Source organism: Morone saxatilis, unplaced genomic scaffold (genome assembly GCF_004916995.1).
Source record: "Morone saxatilis isolate NCDOM2014 unplaced genomic scaffold, NCSU_SB_2.0 Contig2, whole genome shotgun sequence".
Classification (NCBI taxonomy): Eukaryota; Metazoa; Chordata; class Actinopteri; family Moronidae; genus Morone; species Morone saxatilis.
The window spans coordinates 17,249,679-17,277,131 of record NW_023339762.1 but is presented as its reverse complement, the minus strand read 5'-3'; the positions used below and the strand labels follow the sequence as shown (position 1 = coordinate 17,277,131).

The 27,453-nt window shown below is 40.4% G+C and overlaps 2 protein-coding genes across 2 annotated transcripts in view; both read left to right on the top strand.

The window, feature by feature from the left end:
• mef2aa (myocyte enhancer factor 2aa) overlaps positions 1 to 13,346 on the top strand; it is a gene marked incomplete in the record, with an annotated part of 53,353 nt that extends 40,007 nt beyond the window's left edge. The window contains 6 exon segments of the mRNA XM_035664672.1: positions 860 to 919; positions 5,799 to 5,983; positions 7,481 to 7,504; positions 9,039 to 9,168; positions 9,331 to 9,454; positions 9,648 to 13,346. Coding sequence (XP_035520565.1) covers positions 860 to 919; positions 5,799 to 5,983; positions 7,481 to 7,504; positions 9,039 to 9,168; positions 9,331 to 9,454; positions 9,648 to 9,984 — 860 coding nt within the window.
• A 2,780-nt stretch (positions 13,347 to 16,126) lies between these two features.
• The window catches only part of mctp2a (multiple C2 domains, transmembrane 2a), a 31,275-nt gene continuing 19,948 nt past the window's right edge, over positions 16,127 to 27,453 (top strand). The window contains exons 1-17 of the mRNA XM_035665868.1: positions 16,127 to 16,228; positions 16,850 to 17,828; positions 18,851 to 18,910; positions 18,985 to 19,093; positions 21,189 to 21,331; positions 21,423 to 21,499; positions 21,590 to 21,704; positions 21,816 to 21,839; positions 24,172 to 24,342; positions 25,036 to 25,166; positions 25,270 to 25,456; positions 25,714 to 25,807; positions 25,908 to 26,010; positions 26,112 to 26,214; positions 26,333 to 26,434; positions 26,529 to 26,603; positions 26,794 to 26,913. Coding sequence (XP_035521761.1) covers positions 16,875 to 17,828; positions 18,851 to 18,910; positions 18,985 to 19,093; positions 21,189 to 21,331; positions 21,423 to 21,499; positions 21,590 to 21,704; positions 21,816 to 21,839; positions 24,172 to 24,342; positions 25,036 to 25,166; positions 25,270 to 25,456; positions 25,714 to 25,807; positions 25,908 to 26,010; positions 26,112 to 26,214; positions 26,333 to 26,434; positions 26,529 to 26,603; positions 26,794 to 26,913 — 2,568 coding nt within the window. The 5' untranslated portion in view covers positions 16,127 to 16,228; positions 16,850 to 16,874. The remainder of the gene's footprint in view (positions 16,229 to 16,849; positions 17,829 to 18,850; positions 18,911 to 18,984; positions 19,094 to 21,188; positions 21,332 to 21,422; positions 21,500 to 21,589; positions 21,705 to 21,815; positions 21,840 to 24,171; positions 24,343 to 25,035; positions 25,167 to 25,269; positions 25,457 to 25,713; positions 25,808 to 25,907; positions 26,011 to 26,111; positions 26,215 to 26,332; positions 26,435 to 26,528; positions 26,604 to 26,793; positions 26,914 to 27,453) is intronic.

The window sequence follows — 27,453 nt, the reverse complement described above, 5'->3', positions numbered from 1 at the left end:
TTTTTTTTTGGGGGGGGGGGTTCTATAAAATCTATAGAGTTTACACTTTGGACTTTGGATAGGGGGGCCTATGGTCAAGCCATCTTGCCATATTAAAACCCTTTAACTGTTGTTTGTGTGATATGTTTTTTCTCACACTCACACACAATGCTCATCATCACACCTTTTACTGTATCAGTGTTGTGGAAAAATGATGTCAGTCTACGCTAGTACGACTGATCTGACTCAGTCAGTCCAGATGGCTTTTGCAAGATTCAGCTTAGTGCATACGATACATGCAACAAGGTGTGAAATGCCTCATTCAAATTTAACCACATATCAGAACTGGCTGACACCTACCCACTTGCAGGGGGTTTACTTCATAGTTGTTTGTCACAATATCTCCGCTTTCGTGATTATTTGCTGCAAGCCTCTCTCCTTTTTTATGACTAATATTGGATCAGCATATTTTAAAGGTAAAACATGTCCAGGCCCATGTGGCATACTAGCATAGTGGGCTTTGATTTAAGTATATCTCTTGAAAGTGTCTGCTTGGCAGAGTGTTACCTGATTTTCAAGAAAATTAATATTTGCATATTGGAGGTGCGTCCTTATAGTGGAATGCTGCATTCCCCATCTCCAACTTTATGAACATAACAAACACCATGCTGAACACAGCTTGATGTTGCTGTCTTTGATCATATAATGAAAATGCCCCCACCATGAAGACACTGGCGGGAACACATACCTTCCTTTCGTGTGCTGTTGAAGATAGATCTACATGACATTTTCATGTCTGGTCTGGCATCTCCATCACATGCGCTGCTAGCTTGCAGAAGGATGCAGATGGTTAATCATATCACTCTGTGCATCTCATTAGGTGGCATGCTGGATACCACAGACCTTTCAGTGCCAAGTGGTGTGGGCTCCAGCCCAGCGGGTAAGTCCTCCCGGAGAGATTCATTAGTTCTCTGTAGCTCTGCCCAATAGGCCTCCTGCTTCGCATGCGAGCTGAATAGTTGCGTATCCATCTGTGATTGGTTCAATTTAAGATTCAAGATTCAAAACACTTTACCATCTATCACATAATGATAGAAAATTGACTCAGGTTAGGGGCTCATATACAACATAAAAACTAAATATAAAAAAAATAAAATTGCTCAAACCGCAAGTTCAAGACAGTTGTCACTATCACTGACTGATACTGTTTTCCCCGCTTGAAAAGGGAAGACGTGCTGCTTCCTCTCAAAAGAGGAAATGTATAATATGCTTGTTAAACGCATGTTTAAGAGATGGGAAATGGCTCAGAAGCATTCACACAGTGTGGTGTTTGTGCTTGAAACCAACCTGGGTGACCAGGCGAGGCAATTAGCTGTCCAACTGACTTTGGCAGGTAAATAAACGCAGCGTTTCCTTTAAACTTGTCACCTCTATGTAGCCTTCCCTCCTCCTCTTTCCTTCCCTCTATTGACAGGTGCATCTGTTTTCCCCCGACACTCTGGCAGCCCTTATAAGGCTGGAGAGGGTCTGTAAGATGCCTAGACCAGCATAACCCTGTAGGTATTCGGGCCATGACATCCCACTAAGTCCTCAGTACACAATGACCGGACAGTCTGTCATGGCTGCAATGTGCTGTGTGAGAGGCGGAGGCAGGTGGAGTTTTAACTCTTTCCCCGTCAGTCCATTTCTGACAAAATGCAGTTGGGTGTCATGAAATGGTAAGATAGTTAATGATAGTTAATAGCTTGTGGCAGACCATAAGGATATAGGCTTACAGTGGGATATTTGGTTAGGTATTGATTAGAACTTATAAAGACCACCTCGGATGCGTTTACAGTCAGCATTTTAAAGAGAGCACTGGGTTAGCTTTAAGTTTGGGGTGTGGTACAGGGGTCGGTGTAGAGTTAGGATCCTCTGCCAGGGGGCGTCAGCATTTGGCAGAGTGCGAGCATGCTGCAGCTGTTGTTTGTACCAAGTGTGTAGAACAGCAGAGGCTACAGGGAGGAGAAACCTTTCCAGCCCTGCTGTCAGATGACCATTCCTGACATAGCTCTGATTTTTCACAAGTAGCAGCTATGACCACAGCAGAAGGCTTTCAAAGTGGCCAGATGGAAGATGTGTCGTGTTATATCTTCTCTCCTGTTCGATGGTGTCACCACAGAGATACGATTATGTGCTTTTTTACACAATCCAAATGGAGGAACACAACCTCTGGGTCCCTGTTGGTGATGGGCAGCTGTTTTAGTTGTGGGATCTGGAGGATTTACATATTAGTTATTAGCAGTGAAGATAATTGGTGGACTTTTTGTAGCAAAGAAATTGTTGTTCCTTCTAAAATAAACCATCTGTTGTTGTTATTGTCAAGTCTTTGGTTTTAATAATGGCTCTACACCTACTACATGTTAAAAAAACATCACGTTACGCCTAAGACTTCTGTCAACAACTCTTACAATTACACGTAATTTCAAGCTCTGGTCCTTGACTGGCGAGTGTTAGAGTAAGAATGAAAGTTGTGGTGAACGGAGAGGATTTAAGAGGGTGCTCTCTCTTTTGCAGTGCGTCTGCAAGCTGTACACATGCTTTAATTAATATTGGAGCACTGCAAGCTCTTGGAACACAATCACAAAGCATGTATTTGTGTTCAGCAGATCACAATAGGTATTGGAATAAATAGTAGACCAAGTTTGTGTTGGTGTATTTTACATTCATAAAGTTATTTTCTATTATTGTAGTTTTTGATTTCTTAGGTGAATGTGAAACGTCTGTTCACAGTTGGAGTAGAATGATGAATCATATCCATGTTGTATAGAACATTACAATTATGTGGAAAGGAAAAGAGTGTCAAGAACAATTATTTACCTGGTTGCCGCCTGCCTTTAGTCTTAACAAATCACCCTCTGCACATCCTGCCTGGTCTTAGTTTTCTGAGACACAACAATAGGACTGTGCATGGCATCTATTATTAAAAAACTGTTTTTGGAGGCCTTGATTCACATCTACTATTTCCTCTCATTCATCAAGACATTAAGCCTGAACGCACGTGGGATGCTGGGCACAATAAGTCACTGTGTTTTCTTTCCCTGATCTTAAAATGAAAACTGAATATTTCAGTTGTAAACACAGCCTTATGTAATGCCCCTTCCCAGTCCTTGTTAATAATTCAGGACAATGAACCGAAACCAAACAGCTTTCAACATGCAAAGGTTTTCAGCCAGAGAGGATTTATTGGCACAACCTATCTGTTATAGAAGTCTGAATATGTAATGAGGGCAGACATCAGAAAAGCCCATTGAAATGTCCCTGCTGAAAGGCCGGGTCTTAACTTGTGGTTGTTATCTTGGCTCAAAATTAACTTTGTGTAGTATTTGTTCAGACATGAGTTCCTTTCTTGGCAATTATTTGAAAGAAGTGTTCTCATCATGAGACATCGAAAGTCATAATCAGACGCACATACCAAAGATATGCAAGTCAGGTGGGTTAATCTTAGTATGAATTAGCCAGTGAATACAGCACTGAGTGTCTGTCTGTCTGTCTTTGCCCTGTGATGCACTGACAATGTGTTCAGTGTATCATACTGTTACCAGTATGTTGGTGTAGAAGTAGACAAAGAAAATGAGTGAAATGGTAGTAGATACAGTGTGACTGCATTCCTGTTTATGTCATGATGAATAATGCAAAATGAGCATCATTGACTTTATGGGGCACAGGAGATTTAGGAATATTTAGATTTAGATGATGGTTTTGTATTATTCTTGGCTCTATTATAGTTCCATACTTTCAGCTTATAGCATTTCTTTGTTTTCAGGCCACAATTTATCACATTTTGCATTAAAACATATTATTTATTTTAGAAATAACTAAATACAAATACATACTTTGAAGGTATAATGTTATATTTTGTGTTTTTCTTTTAGTTTTCTTTTGTTACTGGAAAGTGTCTTGTTATATTTTTGATGTTTTATGTAAATTATTAATCACTTATGTTATCAGTTCCACGTGTGTATCCCCTGCTGTGACAAGACAAAATGTCTGTTGTGACAACAACATGTTGTCATCTCCTTTGTCTTGTTTCTCTCATCAACAGCTTTATGTTTTGGGCAGAACCTAAAGTAAAATATCACAGCTCACTGATTGTAATCAGAAAGCTCTTGACATGCCATATTACCATGTTGCAAGCCATTCCTTCACTTGAAATTCAATTTGCACTAACATCTCATTCCCACTCAATGACATCTTCGCTGCTTTTAATCAGGTTTGCTATTTTTAGGGCCTTGGACATTTACTCTGCTAATTCTGTAAACACTGTTTTCTTGCGGTAGCCAAGTCTTGTATGATCAAAGCCAGAGCTGATGGCGATAGCTGCTTGTATATACTGTTGATTCAGCTGTGTAATACTATTGTCAGCATCATAACTGTTTATTTGACCGTGAATTGTTGCTGTCCTTATCTGTAGTCAGAGGGGCTATTGTTCCATTATGTTCCTACGCAAGAGCATGCTCATTGTGCATACACTTTGTGTTTCACTGGGATACACTGAACACAATGGAGAAGTCAGCAACTTGTTGAAGTGTTACTGATCTGTTGATGCAGTGCTAGATACAATTCATTCTGTCTTCCCGTCGTTTTCCTGATTTCAACATACTGTAAAGGTATATTTGTTACGTAGAATTACATAAGGTACATTCAATTTAAAATTCAAGTGCACTTGAAATATTGCTTTTGTTTGGTTATTTGTTTTTCATATCAATTCACTGCTCCATTTTTATTAGAGTGGATTTGTGTGGAATCTGCAGAATCCCACTGCAGACCTTGTTCAGATGAGTCATACAGTGTTTTGCAATCAAAGAAAAAAAGGTACTTTATGTCGACAAAACCAGGAAGAATGAATCTTTTTCTGAAACCTGTATTTTTATGCATCAGTTATTAGAATAGTATGTGAATGCAGTTTACAGTGCTTTTACAATTTGTGAGAGATCATATTTGACACTGTAGTTTTACTTCAAATGACTTACTTTATCATTTTAATTCTTATATCTGTGAGCTAAGTCGCAAAGAACTTGTGACAGGAGATACATTGTGCATTATATTAGGGAACATAACATATTACAGTATATTTAACAATAAGGTACAGTATCTGGAATTGTACTATGAATCTAAACAGACTTACAAGTGTTACAGACTGGTAAGTCTTTAACACTTATATGTGATACTGTGAAAAGTATTTCTCTTATTTAGTTAAAGTCATCTGTCCACACCCACTGATAATATTCACCCTTTGCACTGGATAGTTGTCCAGAAAGTGAGGAGGGTGGAAGCTCCTAGAATAAGTTGGTTGGTGTCATACACATTTTGAGAAAAGGAAATGACTAATGAGCACACGTCAAGGTGTGAATATTGAGGGGAGAGTCTACCACAATTGTTTATGTCTCTTGTTTGTGTGCACAGTGTAAAAACAACACCTAGAGATCTTTTATTGTTTTTTATTCAACTATAATGGCTTCAGCTATTTCTTTTAAGCAGTCACAGTACATTTGTCAGTGAACTGCTCCCTATCCCAAGATGCAAAGAATTGACTTTGATCTAATCATTCACAATAAAAATAAAAGGCTCATCAATTTTGAAATGGACATTTTATTTTTGTAAATGTGCAGGATAATTATCCAAGTCTATTAAAACTTCCCAGAGGGTTGGAAACACTTAACGCTGCATGCGGCAGCAGGAAAACAACGCTGTGCGAGTGGTTTGCTTGATGACTGGGAGTGTTGTCAGTCACAGTCCATGGTTTGATGATGTGTTTCTGTCGCTGTGTACCTCTGCAGGGAACGGTTTTGTTAACCCCAGGGGCTCGCCGGGCGTCCTCAGCACTCCCAGCGGCAATGGCCTGGGTAAAGTCATGCCCACCAAGTCTCCACCACCCCCTGGAGGGAACATGGGAATGGGAAGCCGCAAGCCAGACCTAAGGGTTGTTATCCCTCCATCTAGCAAAGGGATGATGCCCCCACTGGTGAGTACAGAGCACACCACTGCACACAAGTATCACTAGATAAAGGACCTTTAAGTATCTCTGCTGCAGGGCAGATGAGAGCTTTTGTACAGTGTCTTAATCTAGACATTCATCGCAGAATGTCCTGTTTGCCACAAATGTTTTTGATGTTATCACTTCAACGTAGCATGCCGTGCTAGTGAGGTTGTCACCTCACCAAGGACTATCTGCCAAGTGGGACTCATTCACAGTGTGTAGGCCTCATTTGAGCAGCGTTCCTCACCTTCATTAAAATGTGAGCTGAGACAAGAATCTGCAGCCCAGGTGTCATAACTCGCACTCAATTATTCACATTTAAATGAGAGGCTTTCTCTAATTATAATAATGAAGGTGCAGAGCGCTCTGACCACATTGAACACCTGAGGCTAAACTACACTTTCCTGGTCATAAATCAACATTAAAAAAAGGTGGGGGATTTTCAGACGCCGGCCAGCAAATATACTATTTCCAACTTTGTGTGTTGCTGGTGTTGTCAGCAACAGGAGCCGCTCCAGGAAAATGATTGTGTTTGGTAAATAAACCTCGGGTTACTGTGGGTGCTCCTCCTTTTGCCGAGCCTCAATTAGCCCGGATTGCAGTGTAAAGAACTGTGTGTTACCATGTCGGCATGTGGAATCAGTAAAGAAGGACATGTTGTGTTGTGAGAGGTCTGAAACTGGTTAGGCACTGGCTAAAGGTACAGTAGGTGCTGTCCTGTCTGCATGGTGGAGGCTGTGGAGGGTGCTGGCTGTGGCAGGTCTGCAGACAGCCTGTCATTAGGCCATAATGGTATTAAATTAATCACATCTCAGTGTGACAGAGTGTAGATGAAGACTTAATCAGGGGCCCAGGGTGTGAGCCAGATAATATCTTGTCGCCCTTGTCGTGTCTTCCTGCCGCTATTGATTGAGTGTGGGTATTAAGACAGCCCTGGCCTGGTCACAGTATGTCCCACAGCACAGGAAAGATGGAAGATGGGCTTCTGGTTCCTCTTTCAGAACAGGGAGGATTTGAAATGCAAAGAACTATTAGGTCATTGTTGGAACCAGTGAAGAAAATGCATATGTAATATGTGATGATTGCAGTGTCACAATCAGAATCAGATGAGTATTTCCAGAACAGCCTTACTGTACTCTTTGTTCTTAACGTCATTGACTTTTGTCCAGGATATGACTGCTTCTTCATCATTTACATGATAACAACTTTATGGCCCAACAAACCATAGTTTCACAAACACACAATTTTGGATGATTGTGGGCATGTTAATCAAGTGCGTATGCTTTGAACAAAATGGTTCATGACTATGAGTATAGACATAAAATTATTGAATGACATAATAATTCACTTCTACAGTCCTTATTGTCCCTTATTGCCCCTGTTGAATCTATATAGCTGGCACTATTTTCCAGAGCGATTTACGGTCGCTCTGCTTCTTAACGCTGTAACTTTGCCTCTCTTTTTTGCTTCTGTTGAGGGCAGTCGGAGGAGGAGGAAATGGATTTGGTGAGTTTTGACAAATGCCTGGGCAAATGGCTGAAATGTGAACATGCTTCCGGTAATCACACATGCTAGACTAAAGGAAGTGCTCAAACCGGAGATTGGCTCACAGAACTGCCAGGAATGATAAATTAAAAAGAAATGTTTTGCCACTGCATGTTTTTGGGTTTGGCCTGTGAAAATTGCCTCAGCCTGTTAAATCGGCTCCACAGTTTCCAACACGTCAATGTTAGTCATATACCACCAGGAGAGTGAGGGAGAGAGAGAGCGAGAAAGTGAAAGTTTAGCGCAAATGAATATTAATTAAAAAGTTTTATTTATTTTAATATTATATTGTAGTCACAATCTGAAGAGTTTGAGAATGGAAAAAAAAAATTTTAGTGGGTAAAAATATAAATAATTGATATTATTCTAAGGAAGAGAAGATTACATCATCATAAATGATGTCATTTTGTGAGATACTTGGCTTTGGTGAAGTCATCTGGCTGGAGAGTGTTGGAACAATACAAGGAAGCCATCAACTAGATCATGATGCAATGCTGCTTCAAACGTAACCGCTGGCAGCTGTTTGTTACATTATATTCTGATGATTTGTTATGGTATTGTTCTAAAATATGTCTGCATTTGATTAGTGTAGTTGGAGTGTGTGCATCTGTAGCTCACAACGGACGTAGCTGCATGGCCACCACACCATGCTGTGTAGGTGTGTTTGTTTGGACTGCATGCCAGTCACTTCACTAAAAAACCACTGGAGCTTTAATGTACGTCATTCTGGGAATTGAAATGTGTCCTTTGTATTATCCTTTTGCACCCTCTCAGTTAGGAGTTGTTTATTTGATAATGAAACTAATCACGACACTAATTTGGAGTCGTCACACTAGTTGTATGCAGTAGATGCTAGTGAAGGGGGCTTGCCCATCGCAGACATTCCTCACCCGCACTATCCCTATAACAGCGTTCTTTTTCATGTCTAACAAAGTAAAACTCATTAAGCAGATCGCAGTAGATCTGATTAATAATTTGTTGTGCCTGTAGCTACATGTCAGTTCTTGTGATTTCCGCACTGACTACATCTGTCAGTTGTCCACTTAAAAAACGATGGAAGAAATGAATTATTTACTGTGATTACTGAAATCCACCTGACTACTTTTTAAGCCCATGCAATTTTTTATGTGGGATAAATTCAGCAGTTTATTGTACACATACTCATATATTGAAGTATATCAGGATAAATATTCCAAAACCTCTATCCCAAAAAAGACAACATCACTTGTTGGATATGTATTCCTGTATGTTTTATCTTCTTTTAACATCAAAACATAGTCAATAATGAACCAGAAAGATTAGAATATTGACTGCCATGAAGCTATACCACCACCTAGTGGCAGCTTTTATTATTACATGTAAATCCCTGATTACCACAATATGTGTAGTAAATACAAATCAAAAAAAAATCTTAAATGATAGGAAAATGCATACATTGTATTAGAGTGCTATATTTTGTCCTTATGCATCTTCTATGTTGTATGCTATTTTGCAGAACACCCAGAGGATAAGCAGCTCCCAGTCCACCCAGCCGCTGGCCACTCCAGTAGTGTCTGTCACCACCCCCAGCTTACCCCCACAGGGCCTGGTCTACTCAGGCATGCCCACCTCCTACAACCCTGCTGGTGAGTCTGGCCTTGCACTCCCCTCAGACTGAAAACAAATGCCTCAGTCGTGACTGTTTGTACTACACGCTGTTGGTTCCTGCTCTTTTCTCAGTGGCGCACGGTGTTGTAGCTAAAATGTGAGTGAGTTCTCACTGTGTGTGGCTGCTTTTGTTTTTACAGAGTTCTCCCTGAGCAGTGCAGAGATCTCTTCCCTACAGGGCTTCAGCTCTCCTGGGCTCTCACTGGGCTCCATGTCGGCATGGCAACAGCATCAACTGGGCCAGGCAGCGCTTACTTCTTTGGTGTGAGTAACACACTTCCAAACAAAGGCACACTCTCCAGACGCCCTCACATAAAAGCAACACCCACTGTGCTCTGTGATATCATGCTGAATCACACATCTACATATTCCTGGCTTTTTCACATTGTTGCCCCTCACATTTGTTGTTTCATTTTTAGACTGAACACAAAACATGTCATGCTTATCTTTTCTGCAGTGGTGGAGGTCACCTACCTCAGGGCTCCAACCTCTCAATCAACACCAGCCAGAGCATAAACATCAAGTCCGAGCCCATTTCACCGCCACGAGAGCGCGTCACCCCCTCTGGCTTCCCCCCTCAGCAGCCACAGCAAGGGTCCAGCCGACAGGAAATTCTGGGACGTTCACCTGCCGACAGCCTCAGCTCCTCCTGTAGCTCTTATGACGGCAGCGATCGTGAGGACCACCGGCCAGATTTCCACTCCCCGCTGGGGCTGGGCAGACCCCCTGCCGGCTCTGAGGACAGGGAGAGCCCCTCAGTCAAGCGCTTGCGCATGGACACATGGGTGACATAAAGAGCCCCGCTTAGGCCTCCAGTCACCAGCCAGTCAGAGAGAGGGAGGGGTTAGACATGGAGATAAAAGAAAGAGCAAGGGTCCTTAGAGCTATCATTATGATACTATTATTCAACTCCATTTCAATTTGTAAGACTGAGTGGCAAATGTAACAGGACATGTCAGGACATATCTAAAGTAAATTCTCAAACTGATACAGTAAGATTTAAAAAATCTCAGTTAGCTGGACTGAATTATATGCACAAGCAAGGTGGTATCAGGTACTTGGTGCAATTCAGATGACGTTTGGAGAAGAAAGATGTTCAAAGAAAATTGTTAAACAATAGGCGGTAGATTATTGTAGTCACTGGTCTAGTCAGACACTTACATGTAGTTGCTGTATTGCTGTTGTGCTCGCAAGTTGCAAACAAACAGAGAAAGTTGTGTTGCTTTCAGGCTGAGGACCCTTACATATGGTGTTCAGTGCAAGAACGATCTTTAAAAATCATGCTGTAACCATACAAGACCTTTATCTCAAGTGGCCTCTTCTAATTTATTGAATCAGTCGATCAGGAGATACAGACAACATGGAGTTAATTAATACTATACAAGAATTTTGATCACACAGTAAATAATCGCAACAGTTGAGACTACTTTAGTGGATACATGAAACAATACTGTTGGAGGTAAAAACAAAATAGCAGCAGAATTTATTGCAATAATGACATACTATTCATTTTATAATTTAAAAGAGTAGGATATATAAATGTGCAATTAAGATAATGCGAACCTGTCCAGTTGAACTGGTGAGAAAATCAACATGTTCACATTTGTGTAACAGTTCATCAGTAATATAAGCCAAAGCTGTTCTTTTGTGTTGTTTTGTACAGTTGCTACGGTTTCCTAACAATTCACATAAATGCACCATTTCTTTCATCATAGTTTTATTTTTTATTGTGCTTTATTGCAAACAGTGTAAAGTCATGTAAACCCGATCGTGAATCGATATCTAAAGCCATGAACATTTGCTGTTCTGTTTGTATAATTGAAAATTTGAGCCAAACATTTTCTTTTGTTGTGTAAATAACGACTTTAATATATATCACCAGGGTGTGAGTACATACTGAGTGTACTGTACAATCACCATTTTCAAGAAAAGTATATTTTTATGGATTACAGCCAAGTTTACAAGAGTAGACCCTTAAAAAGTAGATCATTCACTGGTCAATATTTGCTATTTTGTTAATTTTACTGTAATCTCTTCTAAATTGAATTACCAACATAACCTCCCATGTGTTTCAGTTCCAGGTGGTCAATTTGTTTTTTCTCTTCTTTATTAGTGGTGACTGTTTGTCCTAAAGACATTGTAATAAGGTTGAGGTTGAAGTTCCACTATTTTCATATTTGTGAAGGATGATCACAAGGCTAGGGGAAATGGGGTTTCTTCCCTCCTATTGTTAGCTTGTGTTAGTTGTATACCAGCAGCTGCTGAATACACTGCCAACATTCAAACCCAAGGTCCCAGCCCCACTCTGAAGAATAATCTATTGTTACTGCATGTAGCTCAACTGAAAGACATGCCATCTCTCCACTTCTTTCCACTATCCTGTTATTGGTTCGTAGAATTCAAGCAGAAGACTTAAACGTGGTATAAGTGGCTGCTGACCTTCACACAAAACTGATTATGCCTGTGCCCAGATGTGGTTGTAAATATTGCAGTCTACTTGAAATGTCAGTCATAATTATGTAAAAAAATACTCATGTGTTTCCTTAATTGGCCCCAGAAATCGTATCTTGTATCGATGCCCTGTTACTAGTAAGAGTACTATAGGCCTAGCAACCTTAGGAACCAGAAAAGTGAAAATCTAAAGGCGTTGAAGTCATGTACGCGGAAGGTGTTGCAAGGCGAGGCGGATGCTTGTGTTATCACACCATGCAGAGACAGAAGGGGAAAAAGGGCGCTGTGACTTGTTTTCTTCTCCATCATCACGGAAGCAAATAATTCAGCAGCTAATTCATAATAACACCAACAAGGAAATGTCATTGACTTCAATCTCACTGCTGGATTGCACACATTTGTATGAGAAGTTTGCTGTACGAGGAAGGTATCACTCTGCATTCGCTGTGACATATCTTGTGTGTGTTTCTGAAGTTTCTTTTCATGCCGCCCCCACATCCTCAGCTCCATGGTAGTTTTCAGTATACACCTGTAAAGATCTATGCAGTTTCAGCCCCAATTCACAGAACATATACAGAATATGATGTCATTACAGGTCATATTTAGTCCACAAAGTATTAGGAAGAAGAGCATCTGAGAGTAGACTGTTATCCTGAAGTGCCACAGCTGGAGGTTGCTGGACTACAAGTTACATATAATGTTTTATTAAATGATTGATTTGGATACTCCCCAGGGCAATCTCTTCATGTTCATATACATTGGTAGACATACTTTACATAGTGTATAGTAATCCATAATGTAATCCAGGCTAACACAGCTGGTGAAAATAGCAATAATAAAGACTACAACAAAAATTGTCTGCCTGCAGTCGGCAGAATCACCTCGTAGTTGAGCACATACTTTAGCACTTGATAACATATCAGGGAATTTTGTAGTTTCTCTATCTACAGTATATGCACAGTTAGGAAATGCCTTATCCCAAAGAAAAATTATACCATTTTTCCTTCGCTTTTCTCTCGGTAAAAAAAAAAAGACAATGCAGATATCATTGAAACTTGACCAGACCTGCCTCTTCTCAGAAAAGACTCACACAATAACATGTACGGTGAATGCACTGTGATACACTTTGCTCTTTTTGGTCCATGTCCAAATTGTGTACAACTTATGAATGTGAAAGGAAAGAGTAATCAGTGAACCTTTGTAGAGGACTTTCTTCACTTTGCTGTGTAACAGTACACTGCTTTGCTTCATGGCTTTTATAAACAGAACTATGTGTTTGGTAAGTGTTTGTAGTTGATAGTTCACTTAACTAAAGAAGCTGTTTTCGGTTTGAATGCTCAGACCGTTTGGCGGCACAAGCTGGACTTTGTTGCCAATAATGAAATTATTTGTTTCAAAATCGAAAGAGATTTTAAGTTAATCTACATTTTATTTCCCTTGAATGTGTTATTTTATTTTCATCATATAATAAATATTCAAGTGAACTTTTTATTAAACAATTAAGATACTATGCTAGATATTGTTGTACAAAATTTGTATTCTTCACAAAAGTACAAATATTGGCTTTTAATGTGTAATTTAGGTTATCTCTTATTCTGTATAAAATGAAGTAAACAACTCTTAAATAGAATTTGTTCTCCTGTGAAGTCCCAAACAGTAGAATCTGTCAACTTTATTAAACACCTCAGTGTATGCTCAATCTGAACTCAATGTCTATTCATCTTTCAGTGTTGCTTAGAAATTGCATTGTATTGACTGCATGCATCAGTAAGTACACTGAGGCATCTACCAGTGTTTATCCACACAGTGACACAAACTGAACTGACGATACTGTCAAACTCTTAACCTCACTGACTTTGTGTAAGAAAACTGTCTGACATACTCCTTCAAAGAAATCACCAGATTCAAAATGTCTATTTTTTTTTTAAAAAAAAGAGTGCTGCTCAATTTACTGTAAGGATTTCATACATGGTGGATTAATGGCGTCATGCACTGTGGCAGCCAGTGGTGGTACAAGTTCTCATATAGGCCTACTTAAACAAAAACACAAGTGAACTTTAGTAAAAAAACAAAAAAAAATCTTACTTAAATAAAATTAAATAAGCTGTTATCAAAATGTAAATAGAGTTATTTTATGACCACCAACCCAAAGCGTCTGTGTTTGAGGATGTAAGTGAATGATTGACCCCACCTTAAAGTGTAGGGTATAAATGTACTTTTCAGCACTGGTCAGTCTAAGTTTCTTTTTAGTTTGATTTTGGGCTGCTTATAATATGGATAATATGGACCAATATGATTCACAGGTGATCTCGAGTGAGTTTTGTAAGACGACCTCATGTATTTCCACAGTGTCGCCAGCAGGGGGCACTGTAATACAATGCTTCACACAGCTACCGCAGGTTACTGGCCTGTTGGTACATGTTGTCAGCTGAAGGTAAATCACTGAAGCTAACAGGTCGCAACCCTTATGGGAACATTGTCTAAAACAACCTAAATAACCTAGCTTGTACCAGGGGCACCAGTGTTGGGGACGCTACTGTGAAAGCTACCTAACTTCACACAGGAAGAGGTTGTACTACAAAAGGTTGAGGTTGACTAAAGGTAGGCTGCTTACTCACAGGTTCTACAGGTGAGTGGACAATCCAGTTTAGAGAGGCAAGAGTAAAAGAGAAGAAGTTCTTATACAGCCCAAAATTATTTCTAGTGTCAGTGGTTAATTTTAAAAAAGAAAAAAAAAGAAAAGTGATTTAACTACCTGAATTACAATACAAATGTATGAACTACCAGCAAGCTACTGTATTTAAACTACTAGTTTAATTACACATAGTCCTCTACTCCCAGAGACTTTCTGAGTTTTAGAGAGAGTTTTATTATTTTAAAACCAAAAAATCACAATTATAATGTTAATGTAAATATGTAAAAACTGTGCCTTGTAATGAAAGGTGAGAAATATCCCTAAAATCAAGTGTAAAGTTACTGTAATCTTAGTGGAAACTCCACCAAAGTAAGTAAGCAGTCAAGTTAAAAGTACAATTACAGAAGTTGAAGCACTTTATACTACTGACTTACAGTTGTTGGCTGAAGTTATGTTTGAATCCTGGGCTTTATTTGCATTTTCTCCATTGTGGCATTGCTACTCTTGTGAATAAATACAAAAATCCGTAAATTAAATTGAATAACAAAACATAAAACACTGTGAGACAAACAGGGGTTTTAGGTCAGCTGTGTAGTTGACAACCTCCATCTTTCATGGTTGTTTTCAGTGTGAAGGCTTGCATGTGCATTACTCAGTATATTTGTCCCCAAGTGCATGTTCTTGGCTTTCTGTCCATCAGACCAGCTGTGCTGCAGGCTGGAACTAGTCCAGTGTGCATGTGTAGAGTAACCAAGCAGGGTTTTTGGGTGTTTGAGTTGTGTGAGAAGAAGGGCGACAGGCCACCTGCCATAGGGGCTTGCCCTGTTCAGATCCCCAGCCCTGCCTTTCAACTGGGAGCCAAGTTGGGGTTCTTTCATGTGGGCCTGATCTCCTTAAGACATCAGCAAATATTGAACAAGACTCAATCCAGACTCAAACACATCTGTTGTCATATAGTCTCCAATGTTATGCACAGATAAGGAGAGAGAGAGAGTGAACACCAGTGGGTCTGTTGCATTGGCTTTCTATGTGTGGACAGAAAGCTATAGTTTATACTTTGCAAACACGAATGCTCACTTTTGACGAGCTTAGGCTAAACCATGTTCCACTGTAAACAAATATGGGGCTGTGTGAAAGAAATGGAGTTTGGTATGACAAGGCCGCCACCGAGTGCCAGATCCGTGCTGAAGATCGGGGATGAGATAAGATGAACAGATAGCCAACATTTCATATGCCTCAGTCATGTTGTGGAATCCATCAGCAGTATTTTGGGACAGTTTTGGACACATAAGAAGGGTATTGTAGAATTAGACTAGATTATGGCATTATGTATCTTTTTCAAACACGGACCTATAAGAGAATCCATATTAGAGGAAGTGTAATGCATGCAAGTCTTAAAACAGACAAATACCCTCACAAATGCAAATAGTCAAATTAAATATTCAAATCAACAATGAACAGACTGCCAGGCAGGCAATAAACAGGCTGTTGAACCTGCTCTACTGTGAGCAACTATTTCCCTGTAGTTTTAGTGCTTTAGCGTATATTTAATATTACAGTGACTAATAGTCTCGGTATTTGTTGTCATGTTTTTTTTTTCTGATCCCACATCCCACCCAAAGTTATGCTGTTTATGCATTCTTACAGAATGAAAAACTTGGGCAGGACTTAACACCTGACTGTGGCATTGTCATTGTCGTTGAAACTCACCCTTGTGAGACTGGTATAGCTAGTTTCACCCAGTTTGGCTTCTCCACCAATCACTTGTCTTCACACCTGTCTTCAAACAGGGAAGTGCATAATCTACATGCTATGTTCCCTGAAACACTTCCTCTTTTTTATCATAGTTGGGATGGTTGAGCTGCCTCTCTGGAAATTTACTGCTGCTCTCAGTTGAGACTGATTCAGTGTGTGGCTTTGTCAAGCTGTTCCGCAAAGGGTCGTCTTGACAGGTATAGTAGGATGTTTTGTTTTTGTGTTTGTGTTTGAGTCATTTACGTGAAGTCATTTATCAGAAATGTTTGGCTAATTAGATGTTAGGCCTTAGCACTAACGGCAAGAGTTTTCTTTGATAACGTACCCTGGCACGTACTTGAGGTTTCGGTCATTTAGATGATGTTATAGGTAGGTATTGTTTGTGTTTTATTACAGAAGGTCAAGACAGAAAATTGGCAGAAATAGTTACAGTCTGGTGTAACATGAATTTGGATGGCAAACCAACTATAGAGACATCTTTGCTATGTCTGTGTTTGGTGAGAAATCCTTTGAAGCGGTTAATGTGCCACCGTGTTACTACATCTTGACCAGTACAGTAGAATAATTGTCTCAATACATGGAATTGTGCTTTTATCAAATATTATTTGAGGTTTTATATGTTTTTGCTCAAAAGTAAGTGTGAGTATAGCCAACATTTTTTGTGTGTATGACCTTAATCAGTGGTCACCTCTAGTAAATTGTACATGTGGCTGTTGTAGTTATATAATTTCCATGGACTGAGTCTACTGTATATATGACACATTGTTGCATTGTGTTAGGCCTGTACACAAGTAACACAAAGCATCTTGATTTCACAGTTTTTAAAATCTGAAATCTGTCAAGATGGATGTCAAGAAAAAGACCTTCTTGGAGAACTTGCGTATAAAAACTAAGTTGGGCAACCTGAAGAAGCCACGTAAGAAGGCACTTGGAAAGCAGGGGAGGAGGCTGGCTCATCGGCGCAGTATTTCTGTACCAGACCTAAGGTTTGTGCCGGGTGAAACATTTTCTACAGATAGCTCCTTGATGTCCTCTGCCTCTGAAGCCATCTTCTTTGGTATGTCCCCTGGTTTGAGTGATACTGATTCGGTTACAAGTGGCTCTATCGCTGATGGACCACTTTTTACAGACAAACTTTATGAATCAGTCCCAGAAACTAGAATCAAAGTTCCCAGAACTTCTGCTTTGAATAGAATGAGTGCACCCATGGAGACAATGATGTCTTATGAGGAAACTGATAATATGATAAACTCTGGCTCAGAGAAGCCTCGAGAAGCCTTGTATGCGCAAGTAGATAAAAAAACCAAGGGCAATGTACCTAAATTTTCTTTTGACCCTATTGCTGCACCAAGATCTATTTTTACCAACGCACTTCCACCAAGACCAGACCTTGTAGAGGGGGAGAGTCTCTATAGTGAAGAGACCCCGGCAGAAAGAGTGCTTTCAGGTACTGTTTCTGCAGCACTGGCCAGAGCAAGCTCACTTGGAGAACAAGTGAACCCTTACAGAGAAAAGAGGATCACATCATTTGAGCAGGGAAACCCATCATCTGACAGAGGGACTCCTGCAGATAGAGTCTCTCTACAAGATACTCCTGGTACTCCTTTGGAGAGTGCAGATGGTACCTCTCAGGACTCTGCCTGCGTTACTCCCAATGAGGAGCGAGTCAACATGCCCTGGACGACAGATTCAGAGGAAATGGACCGAGAACCATGCTCTCCCCTTTTGATGAAAGACTTCTCCATCGACTACCCTATGCCAGAAGGAGCCCAGTGTGAGGAGGAAGAAACAGGAGAGGTCAGTTTTATTACAGGTGTATGGAATTTGTATTCAGATGTCCAGTAAGTGATGGACATACATGGTAATAAATCAAGATAGAAATCAAAACAAATCAATACAGTACTTTTAGAGCCACTACTGTTCTAGAAACTTTAATGTGAGAGTTAGTATCCTTACTCTAGTGCCATAATAAAGTGGCCAAGAAGAAGTTGTATGAAGTAATAAAGGTATTATAAATAAAACCATGTTACTGTTACTAATAAAATATGAAGCAAGACCAATAACTAAGTCAGTAACATATAATATATTCTTACATTGGTCATATTTGCTTGCTTTCATTTCACTTTCAAATGGTGTGGTTTGGTTTTTCACATACTTCAGCTGTTATGCGAAGAGTTGTCTTCAGCCTCTAATATAGTGAATGGCATGAAATTGACATTCCTTTTGTAAGCCTGAGCTTAGGCTTGTGGTTTTATTACACTTTATCACTTACATATAGACATAGTGTATATTCTATATACACCCATTGTGACAGTAACTATTCAGTCCGCTGGTGCAACATATCAAAAGCATCCTCAGATGGTTGGTGTTAAATGTGAAGAGACCACCTGGGATTTGACTTACACAGCCCTTGGGTATAGCTGAAACTAAGACTATTGTAACCTCTTTTGTCTAGATGCTTCTTAGATAGGGAAACCAGGCGAAAACCTGTGTTACTAGTTAGGCACACAATGTAGCGTGGAGAGCTCTACAGAAAGTACCAAAAAAAGATTGATATCATCTCACTTTGCCTTACTGTTGATACTTTTTACTTAACAGTTTTTACATACTGTAGACACATTGGTTGTGTCCCTAAAATAAATTATCTATCTATCTATATTATCTATAAACATGTTGAGGAATATGTCTTGAAATTGATAAAATGGATAAATGGAAACAACCTTTTTTAATTGAAAGTCATAAATCAACTTGACTGTACTATAAAAAGTGTTTTCATTCTGTTGTTTCATAAAATGTTATTACGACCTTTTTCCATGTAGATGTCCAGTGAACACTTTGATTTCTTTGACGAAAATTCGATAGATCTTCTCGAAAACTCTGTGAGTACTCTCTGGACTGCTTGTGTGAAGTATCTGATATGAGACAGCCCATTAATGTGAATCGTTCTCCACAGCAGGTTGTGACACCAGGGCCTGATATCCAAGCACCTGCGTTCCAGAGATATCTCCTGAACATCAACCTAAAGCAGGGAAAGAACCTGGTCATCCGAGACAAGCGCTCTGGTAGGTCAACAACCTGTAGGTGATCCATAAGTTCTGGCCTTTAAGAAGCTGTCTCGCTTGGATCTTGAGTGGATAATTACTGGCTCTTTATGAGCTAACATCAAACCGTTCTCTTTACTGTGGGAATTTGAAACACCCTCGGATGGATCAGTACAGATCAAAAGATGCCATATAAGATTTCTTGTGCATCGTAAAAGAATGCAGTTCTTTGTGTGTTGGCTTTTGGCTACAGCTAAAGGGTGAGCCCCTCGATGAAACACTACACATACATGCAATCCATAAACATCTTGTTAATCTTGCTGTGTTCATGTGCCATCAAACAGAGGCAAGTTGTGAATGGGAAATGTGTTAATGTGTATAAAGGCAAGATGGGCTGTGTTCAGTTAATGCTTCTGTTTACTTGTGAAGATGACGTCTTTTGTCAAGTGGTGTATGTACAAAGAAAAAAAACTGTAGAGAAGTATGCAGTCAGACCAGTATGACAAAAGACATAAAGTACAAAGAGTACAAGATCTGTACATGAAACCACTGATATTGCAACTGACTTGAATTTTTTTGAAATGCTATGCCAGATGTCATGGTAGTGATAGCTGATGGGCTCTTTAAAAACAGTGGCTCATAGATTTTAAAGAGGAAGAGTTGTTATCACTTACCCCAAAAATGATCATGTATTGAAATATTACTTACATAATTCACTCCCCATTGATTATTGTATTGATTTGTGAGAGAGAAAGAGTAAAATACAAATTTTATTATTATTTTCATTTTGGCCCTTCCCTGAGGCCCAACAGACTTTGCTTCAGGAAAGCAGTGACATCCTGTGGCCATAAATGGAACTACAACATATGAGAAAATTCATGTGTGGTCTCAGTGTTTTAGGCAGTTTATTTGACTTGTATGCATTGTTTTGCATAAAGTAAAAATAATAGCTAAAACGACCCATTCTAGGGTGATATACATACATATCTTGTTAAAAAAGGAAACCCTTAAGCTATGCTGTGGCTCCTGTATCCCTGGGAAGTGACCATATACCAAAATTGTGAAAGGACTTTCTTTTTGGATTGATGCGTAACTATTTTTTTTCTGCCTGGTGGCAGAAGACCCTCCAAGCCCAGTGTCGTACTCCCTGCTAGTTGAGACCTTACTTTCCCTGACAAGATGGCACAATGATGATGCAATCCCCACATGCCCCCTGTCTCTCCACTGTTTGCCCAACAATAAACACTGTGCCAGAGACTCACCAATGGCATACATTGTCATTACATATTCTGAAAGGACCCACGCCACCAGCCCCCACTCCTTAGTTTTTGTTCTCTCCTTTTTTCCCATTAATTTCCATCGTCACCGTTCTCAGTCATGCCAGAGCTTTTCTCCTTGCTAGCTGCCACATTCTCCTCCTGTCAAGTTGCCTGGAGGTTTCCCTGTCACAGGCTGGCAGGGTGGAGCTGCTGTGGGTCCTGCCTGCCTTTGCGAGATGTTCATTTGGAGTGGGGAGCTGACAGGCCTGACAGCCCATCCCCACAGGGCCTTTGTCATGTGATTCAAGCCTCCCTGCAGGCTCTCTCAAGCACCCCTTTATTCCCCTATACAAATGAAGGCATGGGACTGGCTTTCATTTTTTGGCCAATCTGCATGCAATTGCAGAAACAAAGAAGTCCCATACCCCCACCCCACTCGCAGACAGACTTTCTTAACAGGCTTGGGAGATTAACACTGGTTGCTTCTAGATTTTGGTTTCTGGTTGCCTCATGCTGGCGAGTGTTTCTGCTCTTTCACAATTAAACAGCTACATCCCTCTGTTTTTACCATGTGTGGCGTGCACCTCCTCCTCACATATTTCAGTCTCTCACACAACCAGCATGGGGGAAGGGTGTGTATGTGTCTGTTTTCATACGCTGTGTACATTTTTAAAGTGTCAATATGTTCCACACAAAGTTAAAAGTTTGCATTAAATAATACATTTTCATCATCAATTGCTCTTTAAATCAGTATTTATACACTGTGGCTGTATATTAACTCAACACTTAAGGTTATTACCACTTGTGTCACATATCATTATTTTGCTGAATAGCTCTTTATTTGTATTTAATTTTAGGTACCAGTGATCCTTATGTCAAGTTCAAACTTGAAGGAAAACAGCTCTATAAAAGCAAAGTGGTTTACAAAAACCTGAATCCGCGGTGGAATGAGTCCTTCTCCTATCCTCTTCGAGACAGAGAGCATATCGTGGAAGTTCGGGTGAGCATTGTTGGTTTGAATAGAAGTGTATTAGTACAAGAACGGTCTAGACCACACAATTTCTGACGTTTATCCGTCAATATTGTTGCAGGTCTATGATAAAAATCGGACGACTGATGACTTCATGGGTTCCAGCACTATTTGCCTGAAAAATCTTGAACTGTACAAGTGAGGAATACTTTTTTTTATACTTTAGGGAATAGATATCAATAAATGGTCATCAGTTTTAACCCTCAGGTCCTTTCTGTCTTTCCACAGAACCTATGAAATGGAGTTGCGCCTTGATGATCCAAAAAGTAAAGAAGATGACATGGGAGTTATTGTGATTGATATCTGCTTAATGTTTAGAGATGCCACCATCAAAAGAAGCCCTGTAAGAGTATTTATGATATAAGAAGTATTTGTTGATGCAGTTCTCTGTTCCCAGTCTTCCCTGAATTGTTTGTACTGATTCACTTAATTCTTTCATATTTTTTTTCCATAGAGATGGCCACCAAGGAAGAATAAGGTATGTATTTTTTCATTCTTACATTTACTTTTTAACTCGAATTTCCAAATTGGATCCAGAATGCCAGTCAGTATTCCTGAGTTCAACTGTTCAACATTTACAGAGTAGTGCTCACAGTTACCCTGATATAAGGCACTAGGGGGCAGTAGCTCACTGTACTATGGTGTAACAAAGAATGAGGTGTGTGCTCAGGACTCATGCTTTTGTGTGTAACCTTGGTTTCAGCACAGGCTATTTCTTTTGTGGTTTTATAGTGAACCTTTTTTGCAATGCATATTATTTTCACTGGTATCCTTTGCTGTGAAAAAGTACGGTACAATATTACATCCTGATCAAAAGCAAAATAATAATATTGACTGAATATGTTGTCATGAAAGAGCCCATAGATGAGTATTATAGAGCAGTATTTGGTTTTGTAGTAAACAAAGTTCCATCTCTTCTCAAGTGGTTTTCAATATATTGTAGCTGTAATTAGATTCAGAGTGAAATAGGAGGGTTGCTGTTTGGGACTGCAGAGAGTAGGTTTATATTCACACCTATGTAGTCACTACATCTGCCACTGTTCAGTCTCTTGATGGTCCAGTAGACAATCTCAATTTGAAATTAGATGACAAAGGAATGAAGCCATTTTCATACACATTGTAGGTTATCCACTACAGATGGTTAAAGATACTCAAAGGGAGACCGAAATGTGTGATGGGACTCTTCACAATGTTCTGCTGCCTAAATCATAGTGCTAATTTAACAATGTAACAATGCCATTTTTTTCCCATTTCATTTTTGACAAACGTACAATATCTTATTGCATTTAACACCTATCCTGGAAGTGCTGAATACCCAGCTCTTACAGCTCTACTCCCCCTCTTTCAGAACATCGTTTTCTCCCTCTGTGTTACCACCACAGAGACAGGGAATGGCAAGTGCCTAAGTAAAACTCTGCTGTGTGATAGTGTTTCAAACAGGAGGGGGGCGTATGGGAGAAGCGGGAGGGGGGCTCTGCTGTTCGAGGCATGTTGCCAGTGTGGGATGCCTAAGATCGGCAATGCTGATAATTCCCAGGCATAGCGGGCAATAACCCAGATGTTAGGATGTAATATCACAGCTGTGGATGGACAGTGCTGAGGTACCAGCCAAATGGACCTGGGTCTGAGCTCATCGTGCTTGTCCCCATGCTGTCCCACCATATGGAAGCAATCGCACAGCCCTTTTAGGACCAGGAATAGATTCTCTTTAGGGGCCACTTACAGTTAAGTGGAATTGTTTTATTGGCCGCTGAGATAGAAATGTGTCCAAGATAAACACTTGGGATGACTTGGCTGAGGCCTGTTTTATATCGCTCCTCCACTCCCTCTGTTCCTCTTCTTTTGAAGGGGCTGATATTTATAGGGCTGTGCCTGTGGTATTCCATGTTAATTCAGGTCCCTGAGATGTGCTTTGATCCCCTCCGGATTGGGTGGCAATGTGGGTTGTGACCCCGTAGTGAAGAGGAGGGGCCGGAGTGGCAGGGGAGTTGTAGTGGGGCTGTTTGAAGCAGCGTCGCCGGGGCAGTCGAAGGAGCTAGGCAATCAAAGAGGCGAGAGCAGATTACGGTCCTGCTCTTTAATTACAGTCAGCCCTACACAACCTCTCTGCTGTTTGTTTTTACAGCCCCGGCCTATCACCGCATGGCCTCACGGGAACTCTAACATGGAAACATATCAAGGCCTCTCTCTCTCACTCCCTCTGTGACACACGGCAGGAGAAGTAGATTATTTGCTGTGCTTGTCCTTGATTTACAAACAGTTCTTGAACACAACATCTTTGTTAGTTTTGTAGATTCACTTTAGTAGAAAAGATTTGCTATTTTGCTGGTTAAATTAAAATTGGATGAATTTGCCAACATGCAGTAAACTCTGTATGCTGGCCATACATAGTGCATGTATGCATAATTTGCTGATGAGAGAGCTGTGTGGTTTGCATCATTACTCACTGCTGCCTGCTGTCTCTGGTGCAGTATGCCAAGTGTCCTGCCTCCCCACACTCAGTCTGGGAGCCAGTGATGAGTGGGACTGTCACAGCCAGGGACATCTGGCTGCTCGCTGACGTCCCTCTCTTCCTCTCTCTCCAGGAGCCTCCGTGGTGTGGCTTGCCTGTCAGTAGAGATGTGCTAATGTGCTCCAACAGAGATGTGCTGTATAGTGTAAACCTTTGTCCTACTTTCATGCACTCTGTGAACATGATGAGGTGCCAGGCTAAGGCAGGAGAAGGTAAACAGAGGGGAGCGTACAGAGCTTCCACACATGGTGCTTTATAAAAAACTAACTGTAACTGTCTGTGTATCTTTGCCGTGCAGCAGAACCAGGCCGCGCAACGGCCTGCTGAAACACAGAAGAATCAGCCGAAAAACCAGCTGTGGACTGGCGTGCTTCGTATCACCTTGGTGGAGGGACTGGACCTGCCGCAGTATGGTCAGGGGGACATTTACGTCCGCTTCCGCCTTGGTGATCAGAAGTACAAGAGCAAGGTTCGACTTGTTTTTTAAAAGTCTTTTCTCTTTTCCCACTTCTCCTACACTGCCGTTTGTCATGCTTTTTTCCTTTATGTCTGCTTTTTATACTTCAAATCTTTCTTCCCAGCTCCTCTCTCTTACTTCCTCGCTTCTCTTGCTCAGCAGGTGCCTGTCAGTGACTCACCTCCACCTTGGCTCACTGGGCCATGGCAGAGGCAGCTCATTAGACTGGGCAAGGCTGCCACTCACTTCTCCCTGTGCTTCGGTTGCTGGGCTTCATTGCCTTCATTTGCATACTCAGCATGCCCTGTTCATCTACCTGTACTTGTCGGCCTCCCCCCTGATGATTCTATGGTGCACTTGTCTTGTGTTGTCGTGTTATTTCTTTGTAAACCTCTCTGCTTTCCTCTCTGCTTGTTTGTTTGTTGGACAAAGCTGATTCTAATTGGAAGCTGTCAGTGTTTACAATCCCAGAGTGGCTACTGAGGTGTACACATACAAGCACACACAAATAGAGACACATACACACAACACACCTCTCTTTCTCCTCTCCTGCCTCGTTCTGGTTGAACTGAAGGAAGACTTAATCCACCTGTCATGCAGGAGCTGCTCAGTCTGATAATGCATTAAACCTGACATTGCCTCAAAGTGTGTGTGTGTGTTTCCACATTACTGTATGTGCTGAATCTGTGTCTTTACTGCCCTCAGAACCTTTGCATTCAGGCCAATCCCCAGTGGAGAGAGCAGTTTGACTTCAATCAGTTTGAAGATAACCAGGAACCTCTGCAGGTAGAGGTGTACTCAAAAAGAGGGAGGAAGGGTGAGGAATCATGGGGGATGTGAGTATTTCCTGGTGGTTAGTGTTAATTTTGCTCACACTGGCTTCACAGAACTAGTTGGCCTTATATGTTTCAATGGAACTATTTTCCTTTTGTATGTCAGGTTTGAGATTGACCTATTGAGGCTTCCACTTAATGAGAGGCAGCTCTACACTCATGTGCTGGACCCAGGAAAGGGCAGGCTGGTGTTTCTGGTCACCCTGAGACCCTGCTGGGGAGTCTCCATCTCTGACATTGAAACAGCTACCCTGGAAAAGCCTGATGGGAGAGACACAGTAATGCAGAAATTTGTACGTTACTTTTTGTTTTAGTTCATATTTTTGGAAAAAGAGAATAATATTGGTATAACAACCTACTGCCATTTACAGTATAGACATGCTCCTAATGTCAGCTAATTAAGTAAGAAATACAAATATGTAATGGATTTTATGAAGAAACATTTACATTAATTTAGTTACATGCCAGGTGGTGAGAATGCAACTTCTTGTGGTACATTTATTAACCATGTTCAAAAAAAAATGTTTTTAATCATTTACATTTTTTTCAGAGCTTGAAGAACTCACACAAGTGTGTAGGGGAGGTTGGCTTCCTTCAGGTCAAGGTTATTAAGGCAAATGATCTTCCTGCAACAGACCTCAATGGTAAGCACAACTGTAACAACAATTCACTTCTCTGTTTTCTATTCTTATCGTCATTACCTTTTCTTTACATTAAATAATAACACTTCTTTGTTAAATGCAGGAAAAAGCAACACATTATGTGTTGTTGAGCTCGGTAACAGCAAACTCCAAACTCACACAATGTACAAGACCCTCAATCCGGAGTGGAGCAAAGCCTTTACACTGTAAATATAACATCTGGGGGGAAAACAGACGTCTGTCTTCTTCTGTTATTGTCATTTAATCTGTAAATCTGTTATTGCATATTATTAATATTGTGTTGCAGCCCAATTAAGGACATTCATGATGTGTTAGAGTTGACTGTCCTTGATGAAAATGGAGACAAGGCTGCAAACTTTTTGGGGAAAGTGGCCATTCCATTACTGGCTGTAAGTTTTTTTATCAGCCACTACATTATTATTGTGACATGATTTAGTTTGTAAAAATCTTACATATTAATACCTGAAATACAAAATATTAATTATATTATTGTTTATATTCTAAAAGGTTCAGAATGGCCAGCAGATATGTCTTTTCTTGAAGAAGGACGACTTGGAAAGTGCATCAAAAGGAACCATCACACTGGTGCTAGAGGTTATCTATAACAAGGTAATGATCATACTAAATAAGCTTGTTAGAAAGGTTGTCAAAGTCAAAAAGTAGTTAAATGTTGTGGTTGTTTTTTTTTCTTTGTTTGTCCCAGGTCAGAGCTGGTATCAGAACCTTCCAACCGAAGGAGACTAAATTAATGGAGGAAAACCTGAAGTTCAACAAAAAGGTTAACTTTATTGACATTTTTATGTAGGACGTAGTCAAAGTAATTTGTTTAATTGGCCTTTAAACATCTAACTTTAAAGGTAGCAAATAAGGGATTGTAAAGCTGATTCAACCTCATTGCAAAGTCATAAACATTATGTCAAGTTTCAAATGATACTAACCGGTGTTTTGTTCCAATTATTTCCTATTAGGTTCTTGCCCGGAATATATATCGGGTTCGAAAAATCAGCACAGCCGTTCTGTGCACGTTACAGTACATTAAAAGCTGTTTTCAATGGGAGAGCACGCAACGGAGTCTAATAGCCTTTCTGGTAAGTCATTGCCTCACGTTAATGAACTCTGTTTAAGCCTTGGGGCGAACAAGTTTTGTCCCATTTCACTGCGGCCCAGTTTTAACTCTTTCATTTTATGTGAATTAGATGTTGAGTAGAATCTTTGGTTTAGCCATTTTCTCTCTCTGCTAGTCTTTTTCCCATGAAAAACAATGGCTGCCTTCTGTTTTTATCCCTTGCGTATGTGATGGATGTGCTTTATCCTTTAAATCAAACCCCACTTGGCTTTCCTTCAGTTCTGATGACATTAGAGTGTATTTGAAGGGGTGGGGTTTGGGCGATTGTACATCTGACTTCTTAGGAAAGCCTCCTAACCCGGGGGACGGTGTAAGGAGGATCACAGTCTCAGCTTCCTTGGGTGGAGGAGTGACAGTCTGCCTCCAAGATTTGAACCTTGTTTAAATGTCTCTGTTTAGCTGTTTTTAATGAGGGTATGTGATCTAAGGTCCTAAGCTTAAATAATCTTAAATCACCCTGTGAATCCCCCTCAGTACAGCACATGTAATGTCATGATTAAGA